The 13,811-nt window shown below is 45.5% G+C and overlaps 1 protein-coding gene across 2 annotated transcripts in view; it reads right to left on the bottom strand.

Moving 5' to 3' along the window:
* CDYL2 (chromodomain Y like 2) overlaps nt 1-13,811 on the bottom strand; it is a 179,874-nt gene that overhangs the window by 49,824 nt on the left and 116,239 nt on the right. For both annotated transcript variants that reach the window (XM_033844775.2, XM_033844776.2), the window contains exon 2: nt 12,610-13,198. In XM_033844775.2, the coding sequence (XP_033700666.1) occupies nt 12,610-13,198 (589 nt within the window). The remainder of the gene's footprint in view (nt 1-12,609; nt 13,199-13,811) is intronic.

Here is a 13,811-nt window from a genome sequence, read left to right as displayed (position 1 = left end):
CTCTGAGCCTCAGTTTCCCCACCTCTAAGGAAGGCTAATCATAGCTAGCCTTGTTGTGTTGCTATGTTGCCAAGTTGCTAGGTCAGAGAGCCAGTGAGGGGATGAAATGATATGCACTGACTGGTTAAACACAAACAGCGAGGCTTCCGCTACAGTGGGAGCCCAGCACCACATCAGCAGCACCATTAATGGAGACTGGCTCTTTGCAGGGCCCGTGCAGGTGGAGCCAGAGCCCTGGTCCTGGGGGTCCACCCCGGTAGGGAGGACTAGCTTTTCACCAACATCTGCAAACTGAATTTTACTATTGTTTTGAGACCCTCTGCAGACAATGTACCCCTCTCACAGCTGTGACTGGGGAAGGGGGCGACTTCTACTCCCCACTCCCCATCTTTTGTTCACCACTGATGAATGGGACTTGGAAACAGTTCCTAAGATTTTTTTTGAGGTAGTTGAGAGAGGAAAACAATATCGGAGCTGGCAGGGAAAGTAATCTGTCGATTTCCGAGTCTTGACAGTAGTCAAGATTCCATCAGCCTCCTCTGGAGGCCAAAATCAAATCCGGAATTGGGAGAGGAAAAGTCGAATTCCCCCTTGGATTGGCCTTGCATCAGGCTGACGGTCAGATTTTCCATCACAGTCAGGCACTTTCCACTCAGATGCAGCAGCCACGTTGGACAGGTCTGCACATTACCCATAAAAGGGTTTTAAGTTCATTCATTCACACAAGTTGCTCACTTGCCATGCTTTGAAAGACAAAACCTAAGAACCCCTTAGGCTTTGGTGGTGGTTATGTGTCTGGAAAATGACCCACTTCTGAAAAAACAAAAAGGTTGGTTAAAGTCTGCTGCCTGGGAGTGGGTGTTTCAAGTTTGTTAAAAGAACAGCTGTGCCCAGGGAAACGGATACCTGCCTTCACAAGAGGCCCCGCGTGGACACCCTCTTCAGACTTTCTGTGATTCACCAGATGGCTTGGGGCCACTGCCCCGCACCACTGGGGACAAGATGGGCACCTCCAGAAGCAGTGGTGATTCTAAAGGTCATGAACCAGGGTCAAGTTCAGGGCATGGAACAAGATGTTTCTGAAACAATCACAATTTTGAGGAAGTATCAGGGAACTATAACAAGCCCAAGGGTTATTCAGGACTTTTACCACTATCCTCTTAAGGGAACCCAGCCTATAATTTTCCTTTCTCCTCCCTTCTTTGTCTGGTTTGGAAATCCAGGTTATACTGGTCTTTACACAAGAGTTGGAGTGTTTTCTCTTTTTCTGTTCTCTGCAACCATTCGGATATGAGAGGTAAAGTTTCCGTTCTAGAATATTAGGGGGGCTTGCCTGTAAAATCATCTGAGCCTTGTGTGCCTTCTCCCCGCTTTATATGAGAGATGTGTAAAGACTGATTTAATAATTTAAGAGTGGTTGCCTGAGGGAGACCTTCAAGATGGCGGAGGAGTAAGATGTGGAGATCACCTTCCTCCCCACAAACACATCAGAAATACATCTACATGTGGAACGACTCCTACAGAACACCTACTGAACGCTGGCAGAAGACCTCAGACCTCGCAAAACGCAAGAAACTCCCCACGTACCTGGCTGTGTGGCTGACAGGCTCTTGGTGCTCCAGCCGGGTGTCAGGCCTGTGCCTCTGAGGTGGGAGAGCCAAGTTCAGGACACTCACTGTTCCACCAGAGACCGCCCAGCTCCACGTAATATCAAATGGCGAAAGCTCTCCCAGAGATCTCCATCTCAACGCCAAGACCCAGCTCCACTCAATGACCAGCAAGCTACAGTGCTGGACACCCTATGCCAAACAACTAGCAAGACAGGAACACAGCCCCATCCATTAGAAGAGAGGCAGCCTAAAATCATAATAAGGACACAGACACCCTAAAGCACACCACCAGACATGGTCCTGCCCACCGGAAGGACAAGATCCAGCCTCATCCACCTGAACACAGGCACTAGTCCCCTCCACCAGGAAGCCTACACAACCCATTGAACCAACCTTAGCCACCGGGGGCAGACACCAAAAACAACAAGAACTATGAACCTGCAGCCTGCGAAAAGAACACCCCAAACACAGTAAGATAAGCAAAAAGAGAAGGCAGAGAAACACACAGCAGATGAAGGAGCAAAATAAAAACCCACCAAACCAAACAAATGAAGAGGAAACAGGCAGTCTACCTAAAAAAGAATTCAGAGTAATGATAGTAAAGATGATCCAAAATCTTGGAAATAGAATGGAGAAAATACAAGAAATGTTTAACAAGGACCTAGAAGAACTAAAGAGAAAACAAACAATGATGAACAACACAATAAATGAAATTTAAAATTCTCTAGAAGAAATCAATAGCAGAGTAACTGAGGCAGAAGAACGGATAAGTGACCTGGAAGATAAAATAGTGGAAATAACTACTGCAAAGCAGAAGTAAGAAAACAGAATGAAAAGAAATGAGGACAGTCTTAGAGACCTCTGGGACAACACTCAACACACCAACATTCGAATTATAGGGGTCCCAGAAGAAGAAGAGAAAAACAAAGGGACTGAAAAAATATTTGAAGAGATTATAGTTGAAAACTTCCTTAATATGAGAAAGGAAATGGTCAATCAACTCCAGGAAGCTCAGAGAGTCCCATACAGGATAAATCTGAGGAGAAACATGCCAAGACACATAGTAAGCAAACTATCAAAAATTAAATACAACGAAAAAATATTAAAAGCAGCAAGGGAAAAACAGCAAATACATACAAGGGAATCCCCATAAGGTTAACAGCAGATCTTTCAGCAGAAACTCTGCAAGCCAGAAGGGAGTGGCAGGACATATTTAAAGTGATGAAAGGGAAAAACCTACAACCAAGATTACTCTACCCAGCAAGGATCTCATTCAGATTCGACAGAGAAATTAAAACCTTTAAAGACAAGCAAAAGCTAAGAGAATTCAGCACCACCAAACCAGGTTTACACCAAATGCTAAAGGAACTTCTTTAGGCAGGAAACACAGTAGAAGGAAGAGACCTACAATAACAAACCCAAACAATTAAGAAAATGGTAATAGGAACATACATATCGATAATTACCTTAAATATAAATGGATTAAATGTTCCTGCCAAAAGACACAGACTGGCTGAATGGATACAAAAACAGGACCCGTATAAATGCTGTCTACAAGAGACCCACTTCAGACCTAGGGACACATAAAGACTGAAAGTGAGGGGATGGAAAAAGATACTCCATGCCAATGGAAATCAAAAGAAAGTTGGAGTAGCAATACTCATATCAGACAAAACAGACTTTAAAATAAAGACTGTTGTAAGAGACAAAGAAGGACACTACATAATGATCAAGGGATCCATCCAAGAAGAAGATATAACAATTGTAAACATTTATGCACCCAACATAGGAGCACCTCAATATATAAGGCAAATGCTAACAGACATAAAAGGGGAAATCAACAGTAACACAATCATAGTAGGGGACTTTAACACCCCACTTTCACCAATGGACAGATCATCCAAAATGAAAATAAATAAGGAAACACAAGCTTTAAATGATACATTAAACAAGATGGACTTAATTGATATTTACAGAACATTCCATCCAAAAACAACAAAATACACATTTTTCTCAAGTGCTCATGGAACATTCTCCAGGATAGATCATATCTTGGGTCACAAATCAAGTCTTGGTAAATTTAAGAAAATTGAAATTGTATCAAGTATCTTTGCCGACCACAACGCTATGAGACTAGATATCAATTACAGGAAAAGATCTGAAAAAAATACAAACACATGGAGGCTAAACAATACACTACTTAATAACGAAGTGATCACTGAAGAAATCAAAGAGGAAATCAAAAAATACCTAGAAACAAATGACAATGGAGACACGACGACCCAAAACTTATGGGATGCAGCAAAAGCAATTCTAAGAGGGAAGTTTAGGGGCTTCCCTGGTGGCGCAGCGGTTAAGAGTCCACCTGCCGATGCAGGGGACACGGGTTCGTGCCCCGGTCCAGGAAGATCCCACATGCCGCAGAGCGGCTGGGCCCGTGAGCCATGGCCGCTGAGCCTGCACGTCCGGAGCCTATGCTCCGCAGCGGGAGAGGCCACAGCAGTGAGAGGCCCGCCTACCGCAAAAAAAAAAAAAAAAGGGAAGTTTATAGCAATACAATCCTACCTTAAGAAACAGGAAACATACCGAATAAACAACCTAACCTTGCACCTAAAGCAATTAGAGAAAGAAGAACAAAAAAACCCCAAAGTTAGCAGAAGGAAAGAAATCATAAAAATCAGATCAGAAATAAATGAAAAAGAAATGAAGGAAACAATAGTAAAGATCAATAAAACTAAAAGCTAGTTCTTTGAAAAGATAAACAAAATTGATAAACCATTAACCAGACTCATCAAGAAAAAAAGGGAGAGGACTCAAATCAATAGAATTAGAAATGAAAAAGGAGAAGTAACAACAGACACTGCAGAAATACAAAGGATCATGAGAGATTACTTCAAGCAACTACATGCCAATAAAATTGATAACCTGGAAGAAATGGACAAATTCTTAGAAAGGCACAACCTTCCGAGACTGAACCAGGAAGAAATAGAAAATATAAACAGACCAATCACAAACACTGAAAATGAGACTGTGATTAAAAATCTTCCAACAAACAAAAGCCCAGGACCAGATGTCTTCACAGGTGAATTCTATCAAACATTTAGACAACAGCTAACACCTATCCTTCTCAAAGTCTTCCAAAATATAGCAGAGGGAGGAACACTCACAAACTCATTCTATGAGGCCACCATCACCCTGATACCAAAACCAGACAAAGATGTCACAAAGAAAGAAAACTACAGGCCAATATCACTGATGAACACAGATGCAAAAATCCTCAATAAAATACTAGCACACAAAATCCAACAGCACATTGAAAGGATCATACACCATGATCAAGTGGGGTTTATCCCAGGAATGCAAGGATTCTTCAATATACGCAAATCAATCGATGTGATAAACCATATCAACCAGCTGAAGGAGAAAAACCATATGATCATCTCAAAATATGCAGAAAAAGCTTTTGACAAAGTTCAACACCAATTTATGATAAAAACCCTCTGGAAAGTAGGCATACAGGGAACTTACCTCAACATAATAAAGGCCATATATGACAAACCCACAGCAAACACCATTCTCAATGGTGAAAAACTGAAACCATTTCCTCTAAGATCAGGAACAAGACAGGGCTGTCCACTCTCACCACTATTATTCAACACAGTTTTGGAAGTTTTAGCCACAGCAATCAGAGAAGAAAAAGAAATAAAAGGAATCCAAATCGGAAAAGAAGAAGTAAAGCTGTGACTGTTTGCAGATGACATGATACTATACATAGAGAATCCTAAAGATACTACCAGAAAACTACTAGAGCTAATCAGTGAACTTGGTAAAGTAGCAGGATACAAAATTAATGCACAGAAATCTCTTGAATTCCTATACAATGATGAAAAATCTGAAAGAGATATTAAGGAAACACTCCCATTTACCATTGCAACAAAAAGAATAAAATACCTAGGAATAAACCTACCTAGGGAGACAAAAGCCCTGTATGCAGAAAACTATAAGACACTGATGAAAGAAATTAAAGATGATACAAACAGATGGAGAGATATACCATGTTCTTGGATTGGAAGAATCAACACTGTGAAAATGACTCTACTACCCAAAGCAATCTACAGATTCAATGCAATCCTTATCAAACTATCAATGGCATTTTTCACAGAACTAGAACAAAAAAATTCACAATTTGTATGGAAACACAAAAGACCCTGAATAGCCAAAGCAATCTTGAGAAAGAAAAACGGAGCTGGAGGAATCAGGCTCCAGGACTTCAGGCTATACTACAAAGCTACAGTAATCAAGACAGTATGGTACTGGCACAAAAACAGAAAGATAGATCAATGGAACAGGATAGAAAGCCCAGAGATAAACCCACGCACATATGGTCACCTTATCTTTGATAAAGGAGGCAAGAATATACAATGGAGAAAAGACAGCCTCTTCAATAAATGGTGCTGGGAAAACTGGACAGCTACATGTAAAAGAATGAAATTAGAATACTCCCTAACACCAGATACAAAAATAAACTCAAAATGGATTAGAGACCTAAATGTAAGGCCAGACACTATAAAACTCTTAAAGGAAAACATAGGGAGAACACTCTATGACATAAATCACAGCAAGATCCTTTTTGACCCACCTCCTAGAGGAATGGAAATTAAAACAAAAATAAACTAATGGGACCTAATGAAACTTAAAAGCTTTTGCACAGCAAAGGAAAGAATAAACCAGATGAAAAGACAACCCTCAGAATGGGAGAAAATATTTGCAAATGAAGCAACTGACAAAGGATTAATCTCCAAACTATACAAGCAGCTCATGCAGCTCAATAACAAAAAACCAAACAACCCAATCCAAAATTGGGCAGAAGACCTAAACAGACATTTCTCCAAAGAACATATACAGATTGCCAACAAACACATGAAAGGATGCTCAACATCACTAATCATTAGAGAAATGCAAATCAAAACTACAATGAGGTATCACCTCATACCGGTCAGAATGGCCATCATCAAAAAATCTACAAATAATAAATGCTGGAGAGGGTGTGGAGAAAAGGGAACCCTCTTGTACTGTTGGTGGGAATGTAAATTGATACAGACACTATGGAGGTTCCTTAAAAAACTAAAAATGGAACTACCATATGACCCAGCAATCCCACTACTGGGCATATACCCTGAGAAAACCATAATTCAAAAAGAGTCATGTACCACAATGTTCACTGCAGCTCTATTTACAATAGCCAGGACATGGAAGCAACATAAGTGTCCATCAACAGATGAATGGATAAAGAAGATGTGGCACATATATACAATGGAATATTATTCAGCCATAAAAAGAAACAAAATTGAGTTATTTGTAGTGAGGTGGATGGACCTAGAGTCTGTCATACAGAGCGAAGTAAGTCAGGAAGAGAAAAATAAATACCATATGCTAACACATACATATGGAATCTAAAGAAAAAAAAAAGTGGTTCTGAAGAACCTAGGGGCAGGACAGGAATAAAGACGCAGATGTAGAGAATGGACTTGAGGACATGGGGAGGGGGAAGGGTAAGCTGTGACAAAGTTAGAGAGTGGCATGGACTTATATATACTACCAAATGTAAAACAGATAGCTAGTGGGAAGCAGCTGCATAGCACAGGGAGATCAGCTCGGTGCTTTGTGACTACCTAGAAGGGTGGGATAGGGAGGGTGGGAGGGAGATGCAAGAGGGAGGAGATATGAGGATATACATATATGTATAGCTGATTCACTTTGTTGTGAAACAGAAACACACCATTGTAAAGCAATTATACTCCAAAAAAGATGCTTAAAAAAAAAAAAGAGTTATTGCCCTATTCAGGTTTTCTAGTTGTGAGTCCGTTTTGTTAAGTTGTATTTTTTTAATGAAATTGACCATTTACTCCTGGCTTTCAAATTGAATGGCACAGAGTTAATCTCAATTTCTCAGGCTTAGAAGAATTGTATCTGTCCATCAGTGAGAAATGAGGGTGAGTCCAAGTGGCTTCTGCCCCACGAGCACTCTGGGGGTTCCCCACTCAGGGCATATTGTTTTTCAATTTTCTTTTACATTGGAGTATAGCTGATGAACAATGTTGTGATAGTTTCAGGTGCACAGCAAAGAGACTCAGTCATACATATGCATGTATCCATTCTCCTCCACACTCCCCCCCCCCGGCATCCAGGCTGCCACATAACGTTGAGCAGAGTTCAGTCAGGGCATATTTTTATCAGGGATCAGGAACTGCCTTGTACTGCCTGGGAGCCAGCTGAGCAGTGATCTAGAGACCATCACTGGAGTTGAACTGCCTGGGTTTCTCTCCTAGTCCCAACCTGGACCCTTGTAACTTCAGTCTCCTCCTCCGAAAAATGGGTAGTCTCCTAACAGCTGCCAGTTAGGACTGAGAGGGTCACCAATGGACTTTGTAAACTCCAAGGCCTAACAGGGAAGTTCCCAGGCAGTAAGACTTCCACTTAACAACTTCATTTCACAAACTTTCAACTTACGAATTCTCAGGAATGCAAACTCAAGGACCAGAGCAAAAGGGCTTCAACTCTCCCCAGTACCACCAACTGGTGTTCCCAACCACTGTCTGTCATTTTTGTCCCAACCACCTTGGTGCTTATTCGTCTAGAGCAGCGAGCAGTTCTGAAAGCAGGGTCCCTGGTGCAGCGGCGGCATCTGGGAACTTGCTAGCAATGCAGATTTTCAGGCTCTGCTCCATACCTACTAAATCAGAAACTCTGGGGGTTGGCACAGTAATCTGTGTTTTAACATACCCGCCAGTGGATTCTGATGCCGGCTCCATGTCTGAGAGCACGAGGTTCTCGAAAGTCATAGGGCATCTCCCATGTTCACGCTTCGTTCTGAAGTGCTTTTAAAACATGGTTACTCCATGATGATCAATAAAAGGAAAACGATCATCGTGCTGATAGAGTGAGTAGGAGGAGATAAACAAACATGAGAGAAGTGAAAGCCGAGATAATTTTAAAAGATCAATGGAGAGACGATGGCAAGTGTTGCATGTTTGTGTGGGATGACTCGCTCAGTGATAGGAACAGTTCTGAAAACACTGAATCAGGCGGTGTCTGAGATGCAGCACCTGGGCCACAGACAACACTCATCAGAAAACAAGGACGATGATTCTCAAAATTCGAGGAAATGTGAACACGGGGTCACCGGGTCAGCATCAAAGTGGAAACTCACTGGCTTCATGGAAATTCGGAAAACGCTGGGCGTCTGTGTGTTGCGCTGGGGCTCAGAGTTTGCTCCTAGGCAGGGGTGTGTCCACAGGTTAAAGGCTCATCTGAATCTGTCACATATTGATGCTTTGGCCTATTCTGATGAAACAGAACTAATCAGTTCTAGACCAGACCACAGCAGGAGTTCACTAACCCAACGGTTTTTCTATATGGATGAAACAGTCTGTTTTAGGAAAAAAAAAAAGCGAGAGAGAGGGATGCCTGGTAGACAGTGCATTTGCAAGAAGGAGAAATTATATCAGGTTTTAAATGTTTAAAGGACTAAATCACACTCCCACTTACAAGCTTAAAACCGAAGGAGTAACTCGATCTACCAACAAAGGATGGGATCTATGAACCACCCATCACTTACAACCAAACGCTTATGCGGGAACTACTGTAGATATCATGGCAGTTAAAATTCAGCATTTAAAAGACACAATCCACACCCTGCCCCCTGAGATTCATTTGACTGGGGTAGAGCCCAATTTTAACAAGCTCCCGAAGGGATACTGAGGCAGATGGTACCCGGACCACAGAGCCATTTGTCATTATGGGAGAAGAATCAGAAGCAAAAGCGGCACTGAGTCGCTGCACGCGCTTCACAAACATTGCTGGGGAAAATGCTGTCTGAAACCAAAGCACCACCCGCTGGAGCCCCAATTTAGCACCTGTTCCCACAGCTCAGATCGGGGAAGTCAGCAGTAAATGAGTAACGTGTTACATAAGTTGCTTTTCTGTATGCAGAACCTTAATTCACCAAAGAGGAGTTGAAATCATATAAAAAGCAACAGCCCACCCCCAAAACAAATGCTGGGAAAGCGTAGCCAGGATCTCCCCGTCCCCCTCTGCAAGGCAAAGATGAGGCCCCCTCCGTGCTGAAAACCCTGCTACCTCACCCTTGTGCCACTGGGATCTGGATCCTTGGGGGCAGTGGTCAGAGAAGGTGGGGCTGGGGAGGGGGGGTAGAAAAACATTCAGGGTCTGCATGGGCATGGACACTGGCCGCATCAAGGCTTCCCTCGGCCTGAAAACATAAGTGGAGTCATGCTGTGCTTGACTATGCCTCTGACCCCTGGCTGGCAAGTTCTGGAACGACACAACCCCCTCTGTCTTGGGTCTTCTCCAAGAACCCCAAACCTTTCTCTCCTCTCTCTCTCTCTCTCTCTCTCTCTGGCAAGGATTCTCAGTCTTTTCCTCTTCCCAGTTACTCCAAGACCTGGATATCATGCTATTTCTAACTAGAGTGTTAAAAGCTGACCAGGGCTGGGGCATTTATCACCCCAGTGACCACAGAAGATGTCACGCAGATACGGAAAGGCATACCATCTACGTAACATATGTGTTACTCCTTCCAGTCAGTCAGCCTCAGGAGTCTTCTCAACAATGACCCAGAGACACCAACTCTCAACCTAGCAGAGCGCAGACTGTAAGATTCAGAGGGTGCAGTCCTTACCTATCTTTTTATTACTTTACTCCAAGCACCTCGCGTGGTGATTAACTCTCAGGAAGAACAAAAGAAGTATTGAATTGACTTAAATTGACACCTGATGTGAAACGTAATTATCACCCCATTTTGCCACAAAGCAGGTCCCCAAATGCATGAGAGCCACCTAGGGCGCTTGTTAAAAACCCATCTTCTGGGCTCCACCCCAGACTTAGTAAATCAGATTCTACAGGATTTGCATTTTAACAAAGCGCCAAGGAATCTGACACACAAGAATTTGAGAACCACTGCCTTAGGCTTATGAGAACCTCAAGGACACCAACATTGTGGGATGCGATTAAACAAAAGGGCGCTTTGGGAACACCCAAAACCAAACAAAAGAGAGGCAGGTGGCTTCCTCCCCTCTGTCCAGGCATGGGCCCGAGTGGAGTAGAGAACATTCAACATCGGGGAAAAAATGAGGCCAAGAAGAGATCAAAGACAAGGAAGACCTGGGGAAGCACTCGAGGTTAACAAGGCCACCACTGAGGCCAGCAGGCTCATTCTCATCTGTTTCCCCGGGTCATGGGGAACCATGCTCCATCACCAGATCGTGAACCGGGCAGTATCGATGAGGCCCAAGGACAGGTTGCGCACAGCTAGCAGCCCTGCCCCGCTCTGGAAAAGGGCATGGAAGGAGAAGCATGCCTTCACTGAAACTTCTCTACAGGTCTGCCTTCTGTCTCAGCCCTGCAGTGTGGCAGCTAGAGTCAGCACGCTTCCCCGCCCACGTTCCCATCCCCCCACTCTCAGGGCAGCCACATCTTGAGCAGGGTAGAGGGCTGCTCCCGGCCGGGGTGCCAGCAATCACACCCAAGTTCCCTGAGCCTGCACCCAAGGAGCCTCACAAGCCCCCCTTCCAGAGACAGGGAATCCCTCCGCTGCTGTCACAGGAACGCCAAACACCAGTGTTTGTGCCAGGACTCATTTACACAAGCCCACTCCTCCCCAAGAGATGGATTTTTAAAACAAACAGCTTTTCCGTATGTTAGCAGGCAGAGTCATGTCAGCATCAGGGATCCCCAGACGGAAACATGAGTCAGTCTGGGGCAGAGACTGCTAAATAAATCCTGTTTGGGTGAAATTCCTCTCTCTGGAGAAAGAGGAACCTCAAAGCGGATCGCTCAGATTCCCTGGCAAGAATGCCTAAAGACGCCACGTTCTCCCCAGCCGGGCACGCCCTGAGCACCCTGAACTCTGAAATCATCACCCCTCTAACGTGCATCTGCCTCTGTCACCCCATCCTTCCGGAAACTCTCCCAACCCGTCCCACCTGCGTCCCGGCACCCCTATTCCCACACGCACTCTGGTTCCATCCAGGGCATCGGGTGGCCCTACTCTGTTGGGCATGGGTTGTCCACACTCGAGCAGGATTTCCTGACATCCCAAGGCTTAGAGTTCTGGCAGCTAAAGAGACAAATGCACCACGTGGACACACGGGTACCTGAGAAATGAAGGAACACAGGTAACAGGTGCAGACGGCTCACCTGAGAGACTCAGCCACTGAGCACTCTGTTGAGGAGATGTCAGATTTGGGAGCTTGAATTACCTGGGTCATCGCCTCCTCTTTCCTTAATTTTGCTTGTGGGGACTTGGTCAGAGGGAGGGATTCCTGAATCTTTGCTGTGTTGCTTGTGGGAAGTGGCAAGAAGGTACAAAGCAAAAGAACTGGCCTAGGAGGGGGTCGGGGCAGCATTTAGGACCTAACACAGACATGGGGCCAGATCATGCATGTTAGCGAGAGATGAGAGGCAGGAGGCTCCAGCTTAAGGACCAGTTGGGAGAATTCCAAGTCCAAACTGAGAAGCAGCAGAGCCTGGGCCAGACCTCGCCTCTCCGGGCTACAGCGCTGAGGGCAGGAGACTGGAAGCAAGGGCTCTGGGAGGTGCATGCGGCCTCCGAAAGGCACTGGTCCTGTGGGGACATGAGTCTCGGGTCCTGATGGGTGAAGACTCTGAGCCGCCCTCAGAGCAGGGGCTCCAGAGCGGTTACCATGGCTTCGGGTGCCTTTAAGCACAACCAGGGATTTCCGACGCAGGACAAGCCTTGGCTGGAGCATCAGTGGCTGGGCCCCGGCCCCGCCCCCCCCCGCCCGCCACGCATAGGTGTCTGTAACCAGTGCAGGCACGTGAGCGAGCCCACAGTGCCCTAGGTGAAAGAGACAAAGGAACAATTACTGCCTGGCTGAGGGTCAGGGCTGGGGTGGGGGCAGTGTGCTTCCCTAGGCTGCCCGCAAAGCCCCATCCGAGAGGAAGACCAGCCACGTACCGAGTCCGTTCTCCGCCAGCGCCGCGGGGCTCACGTGGCAGTCGCCCAGGTCCTGCTCACCCACGTCATTCAAATCCAAGCCGGGCTGGTGGGACCCGTTTCCAAAATGCCTCTCTTCCTTCTCGGAGCCGGCGTCCCCGTTTTCCATCCCATTCTGCGCCTTTTTCAGGGGCATTATTTGCAAGCCACTGGGGGTAGTCCTGTAAGACACCGTCTTGGTGGCCCTGTCCCCGCCTGCAGGGGGCTTGGCCGGATACCCTTTTTTCGGCTTGGACAGGGAAGGGTTGATCCGCTTCCGTTTATGGGAAGTCCCTTTGCTCTTGCCGGATTCCGAAGGTCTGTGGGACAGTTTCTCGACCGAGGGGCCTCGGCCGTCCCGCAGAAGCTTGGAGGCGCCGGACTGCTTCCCCGACTTGAGCCTCTTGTCCTTGGCCAGGTGCAGCCCGTTGAACTCATCAATGAACTCCTCGCAGTGCAGCAGGTGATGCTCGGGCTCCCACGTGTCCTCCGTGCTCCCGTAGCCTTTCCACCGGATCAGATACTCCCATTTTCCCTTCTTGTTCTTCCTCTTGTCTACAATCCTTTCAACCTGGGATGCAAGAGGAGAATCAGGAAACAGAGATAGACAGAAGAAAAAAAAAAATTAGTCCCAGAACACAAGAACAACGCAGAGCCCTCGGGATAGATGCATCCGCCCTGGCCATGGGGCGAGCTGCTCCCGAGGCAGGAAGCTGACCCTCCCAGGAGTCTTCAAGAAGGCTGGTTTATTTTAGGACATCGCTGAAGGAAACTGGCGGTGAACAACAACCATCGTTGTTTCCCATGACAACTGCACGATGCCACACCTGCCTGGCTGCATCGACCTGTCCATCCAAGGCTTACTCTTACTCGAAATCGCATTGCAAGCGTTCACTGAAGATCTATATTCTTTTCATTGCACCAAAGTCGAATCAGACTTTTAAAGACCAATTTGGTGTGCGTTTTTCACCGTTACTCATAATAATAAGTAACACTGAGCATTTACATCATAGGCACTCTTCTAAATGTATCCTTACTTACAATGATACTAATGATTAGTAATATTCGCTGGGCATGTGTGAGGCAGACGCTACTAAATGCTGGCCATGGATGGTCCCATTTCATTTTCTCCAGACAACAACCCGATGCAGTAGGTGTTCTTCCTATCCGCACTTTACAGAGAG

The sequence above is a fragment of the Tursiops truncatus genome, chromosome 19 (genome assembly GCF_011762595.2).
Source record: "Tursiops truncatus isolate mTurTru1 chromosome 19, mTurTru1.mat.Y, whole genome shotgun sequence".
NCBI lineage: Eukaryota > Metazoa > Chordata > Mammalia > Artiodactyla > Delphinidae > Tursiops > Tursiops truncatus.
The sequence above is the reverse complement of the archived record's forward strand: the minus strand, read 5'-3'. Positions and strand labels throughout refer to the sequence as shown.